Here is a 16,914-nt window from a genome sequence, read left to right as displayed (position 1 = left end):
GCGTCTGCACCGTGCTCTGGGCACCCACCGCCAGGGGCTCTGGAGCCAAGGGCTCAGTGCTGACCGCCTGGTGAGGGAGCGAGTCCAGGATCTGAGCTTCGAGGGTGTCCCAGGAGAGCCAGTGGCACGTGCTTAGTCTGGAGAGGGCCGGGGGCGGGGTGTGGTGCGCTCCCCTGGTGTCTGTGTTGAGGAGGGGTGCACTGGGAGATCTCGTCCTAGTTCCAGGGCTTGGTGGACCACACTGGGAGCACTGCCGTGAGCGTCTGGGAAGCGCTCGTGTGGCCAGCTCTGCAGGGCACCTCTGGCCGCTGGGGTGGGGGCAAAGTCCCTTTCGGGACGCAGTGCTGTGTCTGGTGTGATGGCCCTGCTCTGAGCCAGTGTCCCCTTCCTGTCCCACTGCAGCCGGGCTGGGCCTCTGGGTACAGTGCTGACTCAGCCAGCCCCGCCCTGCCTGGCAGTGTGGGTGTCAGGTGGTAAACAGGTAAACCGCGTTCCCAGGTGAGAGCTATCTGGGAGTGGAGGGTGTGTCCCCGGAGCAGGCCTGGCCAGCTTTCCTGCCTCGGTGTAAATAGAGTTGTTTTCCACCTTTGTGACCGTTAGGTTTTTGTGTCAGCCTCTTTAGGGCATTGCAATGGGGGGAGGCCAGGAAGGGGCCTCGCGGCCTTTCAGAACTGAGGAGCCCCTGGGGCCTCTCCCACCCCATTTGCCTGCCAGTGCCCCTGCCCTGGGCTGGGACAGAGCCTTTCTTGCCCTTGGAGCCCTCTGGTCTACTTGGGGACCCCTTCTCTCTGTGCCCACCTCAGGCCACCCTGGCATTCCGTGGGGACTCAGCCCTCTCGGCCACACCTTCCCATGCCTCTGTCTGCCGCTGGGGTCTGGTGCGGGTACAGGCCATTCCGCTGCTGACCTCCTAAGCGGGTGTGGCCCCTCGCTGCCCCGAGACCTGGGCTGGGCCTTGGCTGTGCGGGCCTGCTCCAGACTGCCTGTTGGAGACAGGTCCCCACGTGGGCTATGGGCACAGGGCTGGCACCTGGGATCCCAAGGGGGCTACCTGGAGCACAGCTGGGTGAGTCCTGCCAGGTTCTGCTGGCTGCCCAGAGCAAAGAGAAGTGGGGGCTGAGGGCCTGGGGGGCAGCAGGGAGAGGTGACCAGGAGGTGGGCCAGGCAGCTGGAGCTCTGGAGAGTGGGGGACTTGGGGTCATGGGACTTGGGTGTTTGTCAGCCACCACTTGCATCCAAATGACTAGAAAGGATGGAAACCTTGTTTAACAGAATGCTAGGCCAGTGCGGAGGCTCACACCGGAACCCAGCGCTTTGGGAGGCTAGGCAGAAGGATCACTTGAGCCCAGGAGTTTGAGACTAGCCTGGGCAACATAGGAAGACCCCATCTCTACGAAAAATTTAAAAATTAGCCTAGGCCAGGCGCGGTGGCTCCAGCCTGTAATCCCAGCACTTTGGGAGGCCGAGGTGGGTGGATCACGAGGTCAAGAGATCGAGACCATCCTGGTCAACATGGTGAAACCCCGTCTCTACTAAAAATACAAAAAATTAGCTGGGCATGGTGGCACGTGCCTGTAATCCCAGCTACTCAGGAGGCTGAGGCAGGAGAATTGCCTGAACCCAGGAGGTGGAGGTTGTGGTGAGCCGAGATCACGCTATTGCACTCCAGCCTGGGTAACAAGAACAAAAAACTCCGTCTCAAAAAAAAATTAGCCTAAAAATTTAAATTAAGAATTAAAAACTCGTGGCTCCTGTGTCCACCCCCCACACCTGGGATCCCTTCCCGGTCAGCCCTGGGCGCCTGCCTGCTCGCCTCACGGCGTGCCGCTGTGTGCCTGCAGCCCTGCCTACTTGAGAGGCCGAGGAGGGAGGATCGCCTGATCCCATGCATATGAGAGCAGCCTGGACGATATAGTAGGATCCCATCTCTCCAAAAAAAATTTAAAAAGTAGTCAGGCGTGGTTGTGTCGCCTGGAGCCCCAGCCACTCGGGAGGCTGACATGGGAGGATGGCTTGAGTCCAGGAATTTGAGGTTGCAGTGAGCCATGATTGCACCACTGCACTCCAGCCTGGGCAACAGAGACAGACCCTGTTTCAAAAATGCTGGTTCCAGCTAAGCGAGGTGACGTGTGCCTGTGGTCCCAGCTACTCGGGAGGCTGAGGTGGGAGGATCGCTTGGGCCCAGGAGTTCTAGGCTGTAGTGCGATATGCCATTCAGGTGTCCGCACTCAGTTTGGCATCAATATGGTGACCTCCCAGGAGCGGGGGACCACCAGGTTGCCTAAGGAGGGGTGAACCGGCCCAGGTCGGAAATAGAGCAGGTCAAAACTCCCGTGCTGATCAGCAGTGAGATCGCGCCTGTGAACAGCCACTGCACTCCAGCCCGGGCAGCATGGCGAGACCTCGTCTATGAAAAGAAAATTGCTGGTTCCTGAGCCCCACCACACCCTGCTTGCCAGATACCCTGGTGCTTTGAGGGGTGGGGGCTGCTGTGAGTTGGGCTGAGAAGGCTGAAAGGAGGCTGGGGTCAGCTGCCCTGGGGCCTCAGGCAGGTGGCAGCTGACCAGGCCCTAAGGCCACTGGCCCAGCCCCCCAGCCTTGCCCTTAGGCTATGGCTCTGCTCCTCTCGGCCAGCCTCTGTCCTGGCACTCATAGGGAAACTGAGGCACAGGGCTTGTGCAGAGCCTGCCTGAGAGGGACCTGCCTCAGGCCTGTGTCTGTCCACACAGCAGGACCTGGCGCCCACTAAGGCGCTAGTCAGGCTAGGCTGGCTGTGTGACTCAGAGCGGTCTGTCCCTCTGCAGTCAGCTGCTCAGGCTGGGGGGGCACTCGGGGTGGGGTCCCCAGCTCCAAGAAGCTGAGTGAGTTTTGGGGGCTGGTCTGGCTCCCGGCCCATCAGGGGACCCACCCACTCCCGCTGATGGGTCCTGGCAGGGCTCAGAGCCAGCCCTAGGAGCTGGCGGAGGCGGGACAATGTGGGGAGGAGCTGTGGAGGGAAGAACCGGGCGTGTCTGGGGGAGGTGGCCAGTTGGGATCTTCACTTCTGGGCCAGTTGAGAGACCGTCTGTGGCTTCCTCGGTAAGTGGCTCCTGTGCTCACCCTCTGCACCTCGGCCCCCTTCCCAGTCAGCCCCAGGCACCTGCTTGCCTCACTGCTTCGAGGGTCTGTGGGGGCCAGCAGGCCACCAGCAAGGGGGGCTAGAGGAACAGAGCTGGGCTGGGCATCCCCCTGACCCACAGCTGATGGACAGGCCAGGGTGTTAGTTCACTGTGGCTCCAGCCAGGGCCCGCGGGCTGGGCAGAGATGTCAGGCATACAAGCTGTGTGGCAGGACACCGAGCCGTGGGCCCTAGGCAGGTAGGGGACAGTGGCTCTTGTTTGCAGGGAGTCTGGGTGTGGGGGAGGTTAACATCAAGGGCACATGTTTGCAGGGCAGCTGCAGGTGTGCAAGTCCCTGAGGCGGGCGTGTGGCCTGCGGAGGAGGCCTCGGATGACCTGGGCTTGCTTGGTACATGGGGGCCCTGGCTGGCTGTGGAGGCTGCTTGGTTCCCAAGCCCAGGCCTACTCTCCTGGGGGAGCCTGAGGGGGCCGTGGGGGCCTGGGGCGGTGGGCAGCCCCATCACAGGGTCACACTGTCCCGGACGTCTGTGGGGCTAGCCCGCCTGGGATGGGTGGCAGCATGGGGCTGCTCTTTTTGGCTGCCAAAGCCCTTGGAGAGGTGGCTGTTGTGCCACCCTGTGCCTCAGTTTCTCCAGGAGCAGAAGGAGATGAACTGGGCCCCCTGCTGCCTCCCCATCCCCCCCAGACTTACCAGGCCTTTCCAGGAGATCTGAGCAGCTCCTTCCCTTTTCCTATGCACTGCCTGCATTAGCATTTATTATGCACCTACTGTGTGCCAGGCTCTGAGTGCTTGATGAGCAAGTGTTCTGGGACGAGGGACCAGGCAGCGCCCGGAAGCCATAGCAGGGTGGCCAAGCTTAGTCTGTGAATTTGCCCAGCAGAGAAAACAGCCTGAGAAAGACTGGAGGCAGGAGAGAGCCCGTGGCCCAGGCAGGCAGTGAGGGCTGGAGAGGCTGTGGATGTCGGCTAGGGCTAGACGGCACCAGGGAGCTACAGAAGGTTGTTTTGGGAGAGGGCTTACCCTCATGTGATTTCTCATGTGAACAGCCTCATGGGCGCAGCTGGGCTGCAGTGGGGAGTGGCTGCTGGGTGTGTGAGGAGCCCAGCTCCCGGGTCTAGGGGACTGAGGCTGGTTCCCCCGCCCCCCTGCCACAGCCTTGCCTGAGCTGGCTCTGCCTGCCTAATCCCAAAAGAGTTATCTCGAGAAGCACCGGGGAGGGGTGGGGACGCTGCTGAGGAGTCTGTGGGTCTCGTGACAGTCAGCCGGCCTGGCCCTTTCCTCATCAAGTTCCACGACTGGGTGAGGTCGCAGTGTGGCTGGCTGCGTGCTCCTGCGTCTGGGTGGGCACCCGGCTTCCAGCCCGAGGGCAGTGACTCCCACGGGACTCCCACCTCCTTGGCCTCACTCAGAGCTGCCCATGGGTGTTCAGAGGGAGGAGCCCAGGCCAGACACATAAGTGCACACGCTCCCTGAGCACGCACATCCCATGAGCACACACGTGTGCACACACACCTGCAAGCCTGGAGGGGGCCATTCCTCCCACCCAGGATGGACTTTTCTGACCACTAGAGAGCCAGTCGCCTCCCTTCCAGCCCCCAGGGCCTTGGTGACTTGGAAATACACCCAACCATGCTCTCCCACCTGGAGGCCAGAGGTGAGGCCCTGGGGCTGCCAGTTTAGATGCAAACTTGGGTTTTGTTTAAGCAACGTCTGCCTCCTCCCCCACGGACCTGTCCTGGGCCCTCTAAGTACTCTCACTTAGCTGGCGGCTGGAGGGGTCCTCTGTGTCAGGGAGCCTCTGCACTCCCCAGCCTGTGTTCCTTCTCCATGCCCGCCCCCAGCTCCCGCCTCCTGCCCAGGATCTGCTCCTCCCCCAAACACACTTCCCCTTGCCCTGCCAGCTCCCGCCCTGCACCAGAATAGTCCAGTTCTTGGGGAGGCAACTTTTCTGGGCCGTCCGGTGTCCGCTTTGGCTGTCACTGTGGTGCCACCCCCACCCACCCTGGCATGCAAGGAGCTGACCTGGGTCTTGGGGTCCCTCCCCAGGGTGCAAGTTTGCACCACAAGAGTATTAATGGTAGTGTCGAGGCGAGGCCGGGGCACTGGGGGGCCCAGGGAGGCGGGGAAGGGCATCGGGAGAGATACCAGGTGCCAGCAGCCTGACCAGCTGGGCCTGGCTCAGGCGTGTCACTCCACATCCTCCTCTGTGAAGTGGGGCTTTGGTCACTGTCAACAACCAGTGTCCTGATTCAGGCGATGGGGCCACTTGCAGAGCCTGTCTTCGAGAGCCGAAGGGTGGGGCTGGCCAAAAGTGGCCGCCCCTGGTCCGAGGCGGGGCTCCCTGAGGACCTCGGTCCTGGGAAGCGGTGCTCTTGGTGGGGGACTGGGATACTGGGGGCCTTCCTCTCTCCCCACTGGTGTGGGTCCGAGGCTGGTAGCCTGGCCGGGCAGCCTTATCTCGAGGCAGGCAGGATTTCCTCCTTCTGTTTGCGTCCCTGGGCTAAGCTCCTGCCAGCCCCCGTAGTGAGAGGGGTCCCCTCTCCGCAGCTGTGTGGCCAGAGAGCTCCATCCCTACCACGGGCAGTGTAGGAACAGCTGCTCCCAGTGCGGCGGCTGAGGGTGGGGCTGCGGACTGTCTCGCGTGGGCCAGCGGCAGGACCAGGCACCGAGCCAGCAGGAGCAGGGCTGGTCACGCCTCCTCCTCCTTCCCCCACACAGGTTCCCAGCACAGGGTGTGCCCAGGGCCTGCTGTCTACACCCTCCCTCACCCGCCCCAACACTCACAAGACTCCCCTGGAGCAGATTTGGAAGTGCAGCCGGCTGTCTGGCCGTGGACTGTGGTGCCCACCCCTACCCCCGAAGGCCTGCGCTCCCCTGCCTGGCGGGTCCCTTCTCCGAGGAGTTGCCTCCTGACCCTGTCTTGGGCCTCTCGGCAGCTGTCCCCCACCCCCAACCCATCCAGGCTCCCGCCTGCTGGGTGGGGCTTTTTGGCTGGGGCGGCTGCGGAGAGAGGGGGAGGCAGCTGGGTTTCTGGGCAGCCTTAGAACAGAACACCTGCCCCACCCTGAATGCTGAGGCGGGGAGCCCCTCCCTCCTCATGAGCAGCTGTGAGCCAGGTGACCCAGGGACCCTCCTCTGCTCCTGGGTAAGGACGGGCTGGGGGAGTTGCCTCAGCTCCGCCCCTACGGCTGGGTCCCCTTGGGTAAGTGCTCTCCTCTCCCAGCCTCGGTCTTCTCATTTGTTACCCACCTTGGGGATTGAGGGGTCTGGGCAGAGCAGGAAGGGAAACAGGCCAGAGAGTGGCTTACCTGCCATTGCCTTTGGCTTAGCGGTGGGCAGGCTCTGGCCAGATTCCTGTCCCCTTCCTCAGTACAGCTCCGTCCTACGAACTTGCTGTGGGTCTGGTGTGGCTGGATTTCCAGGCAGCTCCAGAGGGGCCGGGGCAGCCTCAGCTGGTGGTCCCTCAGGGTTGGGGGGGCACTTGGGTGCCCTGGCAGGGCCACGTGGAGGGAGTCAGGGGCAGGTGGGCAAGGGGTGGAGGCAGCCATTTGGGAGGCAGAGTGGTGGGGCTGGCCAGCTTCTGTCTCTGCAGGCTGGGGGTGCGTCCAGGTGGGAGCAGCAGGGGCCTGTCAGGTGGTGGGCAGTGTCTGTGTGCCCAGGTGAGTGAGATGGGCTGAGGTGGCCAGGACAGGGCTATGCAGAAGGGAGACGGCCTTGCCCCTTTACCGCCTGGTTAGGGAGAGGGGGCCTGTGGGGGAGACTGTGTCGTGGAGTCGCCAGGGGTACAATTCTTAGGCTGATACCTTGCCCAAGGCTGGCTTGGCGGGTGGAGGAAAAGGGGGTTGTGGCTCTCCTGGGCAGTCATGGAGGCCAGGGGTCTGGGCTTGGCCACCTGAGCAGTAGGAAGGTCGGGAGCGGGGGCGGGATGATGTGGGGATGAATTTTGATGCCTCCTGGCGCTGGCCTAGCCCTGCCTGCCCTTACCTCCTGCCCTCCTCTTCCCTCTCTTGATAGAACCTCCTCCAGGAGACACCATCCCCCAGCCCTGCCAGGCCTGAGAGCAGAGCCAGAGGGGGCCTAGGCTGTGAGCCATTTTGCAGAAGGGCAAGGAAACGCCCATGAAGCAGCGAGGGAGCTGCGGGGGCCTGCGCAGGCAGAGGTGCTCTTGGGATGAGCAGGCGTGGCCCTGGGGGTGCTTCTGGGGGCGCAGTGTCTATACCCTGGCAACCCACAGTCAGGGCGGGCAGCGTGGCCCATGTATCCACAAGGGAATGAAAGCTCAGAGGGGGGTGAGCTCGCTCAGGGCGACACAGGACATCTGCCTGAGAGCAGCAGCCAGGCCTAGACTCCTGTTGGGATAGGGCCTCCCCATTTCCCCTTTGTGGGACAGAACCCAAGGCCAGGACACCTACCGCAGGGGACAGGGAGCAGCTGGTCCTGAGGCCAGGATACTGGCCCAAAGGACAGGGACATGCTCCCTCCCAATCTGGGTCTGGGGCAGGGGTGGGGTCCTTAGGTCTGAGCCCCTCCTCGTTACCAGCAATGCGTCACTGCTGGAGGAGGCCCTGGAGCCCAAGCCAGGGTGCCAGAGTTGGAAGTTGGTGTAAGATTGGTACTGTTTCTTCTTGGAATATTTAGAGGATAATTTGGAGTGGGGGTTGGGTCTCGAGTTCTTTTTGTGCGATGGTTTTAAATAAGGGATTTGATTTTTAAATCATTGCAAAACTATTTGGATCATCCGTCGGGGGTGTCCTCTCTTTCGGCCTTCCTGGGCCACGCTGGAAGAATTGTCTCGGGCCACACGTAAAATACGTCAACGATAGCTGATGAGCTAAAAGAAGAAATTGCAAAAGGATATTATAATGTTTTAGGAAAGTTTAGGAATTTGTGTTGAGCCGCATCCAAAGCTGTCCCGGGCTGCATTTGGCCTGTGGGCCGTGGGTTGGACAAGTTTGGTTCTTCTCGTGAGTTTTTTAGGAATATATCCAATTGGTCTAAATTGTCAGATTTATTAGTGTAAAGTTTATAATTGTCTTTTATTTTATGTGGAATTCTAAAATGTTTTTATGGAGAAAGGGTGCAAACCGTGGCACACCCAAGTAACTAGTCCTCTGGTTGGGAAGTAGGCCCCGCCCACTACCAAGAGATCCTGTCTGCCCGCTTCCCCTGGGACTTCAGCCCTGCGCCTGACTGTGACCTGCATGTGATGGGCTTCTTTATCGCAACCTTGTGTTCGTGAACCTCATCCGTGATGCACATAGGCATATACTGTTCCCCTGGACAAATGCCTCACTTTTTTTTTTTATTCTACTGTTGATGGACATTTGAATCTCTGGTTTTTGGGTGCTGCAGATTATACTGAGATGGACGTTCCTGCACCCATCTTTTGAGGGACATAGGTGCGCATATTTCTTGGCCCTGCCCCTGGCTATGAGTTGCTGGGCCACAGGGTAGGCATGTCAGGCTTTGATAGACTCTACCAGTCTGTTTACAAGTGGTTGTGCCAGCTCACCCCTCCCACACCAGGACAGACTTCCGGCTGCCCCAGGCCTCGTCCCAGGTGGCCCGCCTTGGCTTTTCCATTTCAGCCATTCTCCTGGGAGCAGGTGGCACCTTGTGGTTTTGGTGGCATTGCCCAGATGACTAGAGAGGCTGGCCATCTTTCCATATGCTAATCGGCTGGTTGAACATTCTCTTCCATGAGCCACCTTTCCAGCGTCTTCTTGTCATGTTTCTATTGGGTTGTTTGTCTTGGTTTGCAAGCATCCTTTGTGCATTCTGCGTTGGAGGCCTTTGCTTGGTAAATATAGATGGGATTTCACCATGTTGGCCAGGATGGTCTCGATCTCTTGACCTTGTGATCTGCCCTCCTCAGCCTCCCAAAGTGCTGGGATTACAGATGTGAGCCACCGCGCCCGGCCCCCGGAAGTGCTGGGATTACAGGCGTGAGCCACCGCGCCCAGCTGGTAGTTCTATTTTGAATTTTTTGAGGAACCTCTGTTGTGTTTTGGCTATACTAATCTCCATTTCACGCCCCTAGTGGTGTCTTTTGATGAACAGAAGCTCTCAATTCTAATATAGACCAGTAACTGGGATTACAGGCGTGAGCCACCGCGCCCGGCTGTCTTTTCTTGTGCTTATTGGACGTTCATACATTTTCTTTTGTGGAATGTCTATTCAAATCTTCTGCCCATTTTTCATGGAGTTTTTTGTCTTCTATTGAGCTGTACACGGGCTTCATGCAAGTCCTTTGCCAGATACATTCATTGCCTTTTCATTTTCTGAGGAAAATGAAAGCTCTTAAGACCATCGTCTTAAATTAGGACAACTTTGATTGATCAGTTTTCCTTTTATGATTCGTATCTTCTGTATCCTGTCTAAGAAAACTTTGCTGACCTCCATGTGGTAAAGACGGTCTCTTCTGTTTTCCTCTAGAAGTTTTAGAGTTTTAGGTTTTACATTTACCTCTATGATTCATTTCAAATTCGTTTTCATGAGTGATGGGGTGGAAGGGTTCAGGTTTATTGGTTTCCCAATAAATAACCAGCTGTTCCAGGACCATTTGGTGACTTTGCTTTCTATTGGAACAACTGGGCTGCTTTGACAGGAATTGACTGGGCATGACGGCTCACACCTGTAATCCCAGCACTTCAGGAGGCCAAGGTGGGTGGATAACTTGAGGTCAGGAGTTCAAGAAAGACTGGCCTGGGCAACGTGGTGAAACCCCATCTCTACTAAAAGTACAAAAAAAAAAAAAATTAGCCAGGCATGATGGCGCATGGCTGTAATCCCAGCTACTTGGGAGGCCGAGGCACAAGAAATGCTCAAACCTAGGAGGCAGAGGTTGCGGTGAACTGAGACTGCGCCACTGCACTCCATCGTGAGCAACCGAGTGAGACGCTGTCTCAAAACGAAACAAACAAACCCGGCAGAGTTAATTTGCCGTGGAAAGTGCGGGCCTGCTCCGGACTTGGTGTTCTGTTTACTGATGTGTGTTTCTGCCACACTGTCTTGACTCCATTGGTCAGAGAAGAGACCTAGGATGATTGAAACTATTTTAAATTTGCTGAGACAGGTTTCTGAGCCAGCCTGGGGTCTGTCTCAGCGACTGTCCCCTGTGCACCCGAGAGTAGCACGCACCGGCTGCTGTCAGGAGTTTCTCCGAGTGCCAGTTTGGTCTCGTTGATTGATGGGCGCTTTCTACTTTGTAAGGCTGTCATTTCCTGAGAGTGTTAAAATCTCCTATTGTATAATAATTGTGGTTTATTTTTCCTTTCAGTTTTGCCAGTTTTTACTTCAGTGTTTTAAAAAAGAAATCTAGGTATTTTTTGTTTGTTTGGTGTTTGAGACAGGGTCTTGCTCTGTCACCCTGGCTGGAGTGCAGTGACATGATCTCGGCTCACTGCACCCTCAACCTCCTGGCTCAAGCAATCCTCCCACTTCGGCCTCCTGAGTAGCTGGGACTACAGCCATGCACCACCATGCATGGCTAATTTTTAAATATCTTCTAGAGATGAGGTCTCACTGTGTTGCCCGGGCTGGTCTCAAACTCCTGGCCTCAAGTGCTCCTCCTGCTTCAGTCTCCCAAAGTGTTGGGATTATAGGCATGAGGCACTGCACCCAAGGCTGGCTTGGTGGGTGGAGGAAACGGAGGTTGTGGCTCTCCTGGGAGGTCATGGAGGCCAGGGGTCTGGGCCTGGCCATCTGAGCAGTAGCCTAGTATTCCATTTTAGTTCCACTGTTGGCTTATCACCTATACATCTTTCTATTTTTTAATGGTTGCTTTATGATTTATACTCTGAATATTTAACTTATTACAGTATACCTTCAAGTAAGATTGTCCTACTTCAAGTATCTTCACAACAGCCGCTTCTGCACTCCATCCCCATCCTGTCATATGGGTTACTTCTGTATTTGTAAAATTCTAAAATACATTTTATTTTATTTATTATTATTTTTTTGGCCACAGAGTCTTGCTCTGTTGCTAAGGCTGGAGTGCAGTGGAACGGTCTCAGCTCACTGCAACCTCTGCCTCCCGGGTTCAAGTGATTCTCCTGCCTCAGCTTCTTGAGTAGCTGGGATTACAGGCGTTCACCACCATGCCTGGCTAATTTTTGTATTTTAAGTAGAGACAGGGTTTCACCATGTTGGCCAGGCTGCTCTTGAACTTCTGGCCTCAAGTGATCCGCCCGCCTCAGCCTCCCAAAGTGCTGGGATTACAGGTGTGAACCATCATGCCTGACTTAATTTTTGTTTTATACAGTTAATTATCTTTTCTTTTACAGTTTCATTGAGGTATAGTTTATAAACCATAGAACTTACCCATTGTAAATGAACAATTCAATCATTTTGCAAACCTTGTAGAGTTGTGCAAACATCACAATCCAGCTCTGGAACACTTTCATCCCCTCCCAAATTTTCTCGACCCCATTTACAATGAATTTCCCCCCCGCTGATAGCCCCAAGCAATGCCAGCTTAATTCTGGTAAATTATAGAAACTCTGATCCAAGATACAGTTGTCTCTTAGCATTCATGGGGGACCGCCTCCAGGACCTCCCTTGCATCCAAAATTCATGGATGCTCAAGTGCCTTCTATAAAACGATGTAGTATTTGCAAATAACCTACATACACCCTCCCCTAGACTTTAAGGCATCTCTAGATTACTTATAATACCTAATACAATTTAAATGCTTTGTAAATAGTTGGCATACTATATTATTTAGGGAATAAAAAAAGTCTGTCCGTGTTCAGTACAGATGCAATTTGGGAGAATATTTTTGACCCAAGGTTCGTTGAACTCAGGATACAGAACCCACGGATGTGAAGGCCTAACTGTATGCCCTCTCCTCCCCCTTCTTCTTGCTAGTATGGTCACATCTATACTGCATCTATGTATGTTATCATTCCAACACTATGGTGCTGAGCCTTGTGTAAGTGGTTCACAGACTATTGCCTGTCTTCCAAATCCAGCCTCCTTTATGCTTTATAAGTTCTGTTGAAACAGTTACGCTCCTTCACTTCCACATTATCTATCGTCTGTAGCTGCTCCTATACTGTAGCTGCAGAGTTATAACAGAGACCACGTGGTCTGTTAGGCGTAAAGTATTTACTACATGGTCTTTTGCAAGAAAAGTTTGTCAGTCCTTGCTTTGTACAATCCAATTTTTTTTTTTTCTTTTGAGACAGAGTTTTCACTCTGGCTGCCCAGGCTGCAATGCAGTGGCACAATCTTGGCTCATTACAACCTCCACCTCCTGGGTTGAAGCGATTCTCCTGCCTCAGCCCCCCAAGTAGCTGGGATTACAGGCACCCGCCACCACGCCTGGCTAAGTTTTTGTATTTTTAGTAGAGACAGAGTTTCACCATGTTAGTCAGGCTGGTCTCAAACTCCCGACCTCAGGTGATCCACCCACCTCGGCCTCCCAGAGGGCTGGGATTACAGGTGTGAGCCACAGTGCCTGGCCACAATCCTATGTCTTTAAAAGAAGTTAAGAAATAAAATGAGGACAATATGTAGTCATAGACTCTTTTATACTTACCTGCGTGTCTGCCATTTTCAGCACTCTTCATTTCTTCTGTGCATTGACTTAGCGTCTAGTATCATCAGTTCCTTTAAGTCTAAAGGACTTCTTTAGTATTTCTTGTAAGACAGATTTGCTAGCAATGACATTTCCAAGTCTTTGTTCATTTGGGAATGCCTTAATTTTGCTTTTTTTAATTTAAATTTTTATTTTTTTGAGACAGTCTTGCTCTGCCTGGCTGGAGTGAAGTGGTGCAATCACAGCTTGCTGTAGCCTCAACCTCTCAGGCTTAAGCTATCCTCCTGCCTCAGCCCCCTGAGCACCTGGGACTACCAGCATGCACCACCATGCCCCACTAATTAAAAAAAAAATTTTGTAGAGATCTTACTGTATTGCTCAGGCTGGTCTTGAATTTCTGGGCTCGAGCAATCCTCCCACCTCAGTCTCCCACAGTGCTGGGATTACAGGCATAAGCCATCATGCCCAGACGATTTGCCTTTATTTTTGAGAGCTAGGTTGCTTGATATCAAATTCTTCACTGACAACACTTTCTTTCAGCCTTTGAATATATTGTTCCACTTGATTCTAGCCTCTATGGTTTTGATGTGATTCAGGTGTTAGTCGTATTTTCGTGCCCTTATTATGTGACGGGTCCCTTCTCTTACGCATTTTGACGGGATATGTCTGGATCTCTGCTTTTCTCCTGCTTAGGTTTGCTCGAGTTTCTTGGATCCTGTGGCTTGTTTTCAGCCGTCACCTCAGCTCTCTCTTCTGCCTCTTTATCTGTGGTTAATGCTCCACAGATCTCTGAGGCTGTTTGTTTTTCTTCATTCAACCTTTCCCCCGACCCCCGTTTTTCAAATTGGTTAATTTATATTAATCTACAAGCTGATAATTCTTCTAGTATCTCAATTCTGTTGGTGAACCCCAGTAGTAAATTTTCAACTCCAGGATTTTTGCTTGCCTTTTAACAAATAAGTTCTGTTTCTTTCTGGGATTCTCTCTTCACTGAGCCATTGTTAACATATTTTCCATTAATTTTTTAAACATGATTTTGTGTAGTTTCTTTGAAGTCTGTATTAAACCGAATACTGGTGGACACCTAGAGACGCTTTCCATTCACTGCTTTGTTTCTCAGTATGGAGCATACATTCTTGTTTCTTTGTGTGATTTGAAATTTTTTGCTGGCTGCTGGACATTTTAGACAACATATTCTAGGAACTCTGGATTCTGATCCTCCCAGGGTGTGGTTATACGATAATAGACACCTTGCGTTTTTTAAGCAACTTTCTTGGACTAAATCTGTTCCAACTTGGAATAAGTCCAGTCTCAATTCACTGCTACCTGACCTGATGCCACAGCCTCTCCAGCCCAGTGGCTACAGATCTTCCCCAGGCCCCTGAATTTGCTCTCAGATCCAGTGTCCAGGACAGGACTCTGCCCGCTTCACAGTGCACGTATACTCCCTCCCCCAGGCCCCCACCTGCTCCCCTAGCTTGCTTGTCTCCACTGACAGCCGCTCTCTCTTCAGTGTCCGGCCGACAGCTGCAGCCCACGGAGCCAGATGCAGAAACGGAAGATGACCACTCTGTAAGTGAGAGCAGGAGGAAGTGTGTCCTCCTCACACCCCACCTCCATTCTCCCTGGGCCCTGGGAGAACCAAGCGGCGAAGGTGACTGGATTGTCTCCCACCAGGTGACTGAGGGGCCTGCAGATGAGGTCATTCGACCACGGCCACAGGGGTCTTCACCTGTCTACGAATACTCGACTGAGGCTGCTGACTTTGGACTCCAGGTGAGCCTACTGGGCAGAGCCCTACAGGCACCCAGGTCTCCTCCTGCATTGTCCTGTGTGGGCAGCCCACTGGGCCACACCTGTGCCTACTCAGATGTCCTCTCAGACTCCTCTGTGCCCTGGGGGTCCCTCCCTGCCAGGACACAGTGGGATGGAGGTACCCTGCAGTTCTTGCGAGCATGCATGTGGGCTGATGGGGAACAGACTTCATGAATCTGTTTCAGGGGCACAGCATGTGTGCATATGTGCACCTGTGTAACACACTCATATAAAAAAGAGTGGTCTTTTGGGTAGCCCCATGGCTATCTCTGGAGATGTGGACTTGGGGAAGGGATCAGAGGAGGCATGTCTAGGACAGGATTCATTTTTGTATTTGAATTTCTTATCTCCCTCCATACAAAACTCCAGTTGCTGTGGGGCTTCCCTGTGGGAGCTGTGGGCTGTAGGCTGGGCCCTATTAGGAAGCAGGAAGGCCAGCTGTTGCCTTTTCTCTGTGGATGTGCCCGGAGGAACTCGGCTCCCTCTGCACACAGCTGCATGTTGGAGGTTCTGGGCCCCTCTGAAGGGAGGGCTCCTGGTCTGGTGCCAGCCTACGTGTGCCCCTCCCTGTCCCTGAGCTGGGGCTGGTGCCTAACTCCCAACACTTGTGGCTGCAGGAAGACGCCCCCGGCAGGCAAGGTTCCTCTGGGAGACGGAGATCCTGGTGGAAGCGGGATTCAGGGGACTCACGGACATTTTTCAGGATGAGTCGTCCAGAGGTGGGTATAGCAGGAGCTGAGGGTCAGAGAGGTGTGTCTGTCCACAAGGGATCCAGCCAGGGAGTCTGAGTTCAGAGCAGGCAGGGGAGGAGCAAGGAGGCTGGCAGTGTGCCCCGTACCTTGGGGAGGGGTGTTCTTGTCCCCCTCATCAGGCCTGGGGAAGGGCAGGGTCTCCAGAAGGCTGAATCTTGTCCTGACCCTCTCCTCCACCCCTTCCTGGTGTTTGATGCACAGCCAAGTTCCTGGTCAGGTAGACCTGGCTGTGCAGACCTCAGTTTTCTTCTCTGTACAATGATGTCTGTGGCATATTCAAGCTGTGGGGTTGGAAGGGGCCAGGCAGCTCCTAGGCCATGTAGCCATGTGCCAGACTCTGCTGGCACCCAATGATGAGGGCACTCTGCCTCTAAAGCAGCTGGTTTTGTCCTTGGAGGCCCCAGAAGTCCAAGAGGTCTGCAGGACACGGGCCCCAGTGTCCCAGGTCCAGCAGCTGCACCCAATGTCCTGTGTTTTCCTTGGCACTGCTGTTCTTCCTTGGCTTGAGCACCAGTGCCTTGCACACAATCGGTGCTTCGCGTGTTTGTGAAGAATGCATGAAGAAGTTGAAAAAGGGAACCTTTAGCCACAGAAAAAGCAGAAGCCATTCCTCCCTGTTCCTGGTGCCTTGCCGGGCCTGGTGGCATGGACAGGCTGTGCCTAAGTCCTGGCAAGCTGTAGCTGGCTTCCTCCAGAGCTCAGACACAGCTACCTGAGCCCACCTGGTGGGTGCCCCACCCTGCTCTGTGTTGTCCAGGCTGATGGGCAGGATGGTGGGGTACCTGTCCTTGGAAGACACAGGCCCCATCAGGGATGCCTATGGTGGGACTGGCATGTGCTCACCATGGCCATGATGTGCTTCTGTTCCAGTCTGTGCAGGAGGCAACAGAGGTGACACTGAAGACAGAGGTGGAGATGGGAGCCAGTGGCTACAGTGTCACAGGCGGTGGGGACCAGGGGATCTTTGTCAAGCAAGTACTGAAGGACTCCTCAGCCGCCAAGCTTTTCAACTTGAGAGAAGGTGCCATGGCAGTTCCATCTTTGGGGTCCCTATTCTCCCCACCAGGACGGGAGGGACCTGGAGGGGGACATTAAGGGGGATAGGAGCCACACCTGGAGCTTAGGATGACCCCATCATGTCTCTGCTCAGCCACTTGAGACTGGGATCACCCACTGCATCTGGTAAAAGGGAGGACCCCGTGCACTTTCCCTGTGCCTGAGGCACTCAGTAGGAGCCTGGTAGGGCAGACTCAGTGGGATCTCCCCTATTCATGCCCCTGGGCCCTTCTCCCCGGCCAAGGCAAGACAGCAGACCCCATCTCATTCACACACCCGGCCTGGGGCTGCTCTTTCTTGGTCTAGGAGATCAGCTGCTCAGTGCAACCGTGTTCTTTGACAATATAAAATATGAAGATGCTCTCAAGATTCTACAGTACTCAGAGCCGTACAGGGTTCAGTTCAAAATCAGACGGCAGCTCCCTGCCCCACAGGATGAAGAGTGGGCTGCCAGCGATACCCAGCATGGCCCACAGGGCAAGGAGAAGGAGGTGAGGCCACCATGCCCATGAGGTAGGGCCCCAACTGTCTTTACTACCCTGCTGGCTGAGCCTGGGAGGGGACAGCACTCCCACCCCATCTGTCCCTGGGCCAGGGCCTCAGGCTTCTTGGACTGTCACCAACAGATTC

At 55.0% G+C, this 16,914-nt stretch overlaps 1 protein-coding gene across 1 annotated transcript in view; it reads left to right on the top strand.

The window, feature by feature from the left end:
* Positions 1-3,035: 3,035 nt before the first annotated feature.
* The window catches only part of AHNAK2 (AHNAK nucleoprotein 2), a 33,366-nt gene continuing 19,487 nt past the window's right edge, over positions 3,036-16,914 (top strand). The window contains exons 1-6 of the mRNA XM_064375266.1: positions 3,036-3,078; positions 14,175-14,233; positions 14,339-14,437; positions 15,094-15,195; positions 16,099-16,249; positions 16,591-16,775. Of these exons, the coding sequence (XP_064231336.1) occupies positions 15,181-15,195; positions 16,099-16,249; positions 16,591-16,775 (351 nt within the window). The 5' untranslated portion in view covers positions 3,036-3,078; positions 14,175-14,233; positions 14,339-14,437; positions 15,094-15,180. The remainder of the gene's footprint in view (positions 3,079-14,174; positions 14,234-14,338; positions 14,438-15,093; positions 15,196-16,098; positions 16,250-16,590; positions 16,776-16,914) is intronic.

Source organism: Aotus nancymaae, unplaced genomic scaffold (assembly GCF_030222135.1).
Source record: "Aotus nancymaae isolate 86718 unplaced genomic scaffold, 86718_ANA_hifiasm-v0.15.2.pri h1tg000011l, whole genome shotgun sequence".
Taxonomy (NCBI): Eukaryota; Metazoa; Chordata; class Mammalia; order Primates; family Aotidae; genus Aotus; species Aotus nancymaae.
This window is presented reverse-complemented; position numbering and strand designations above follow the sequence as displayed.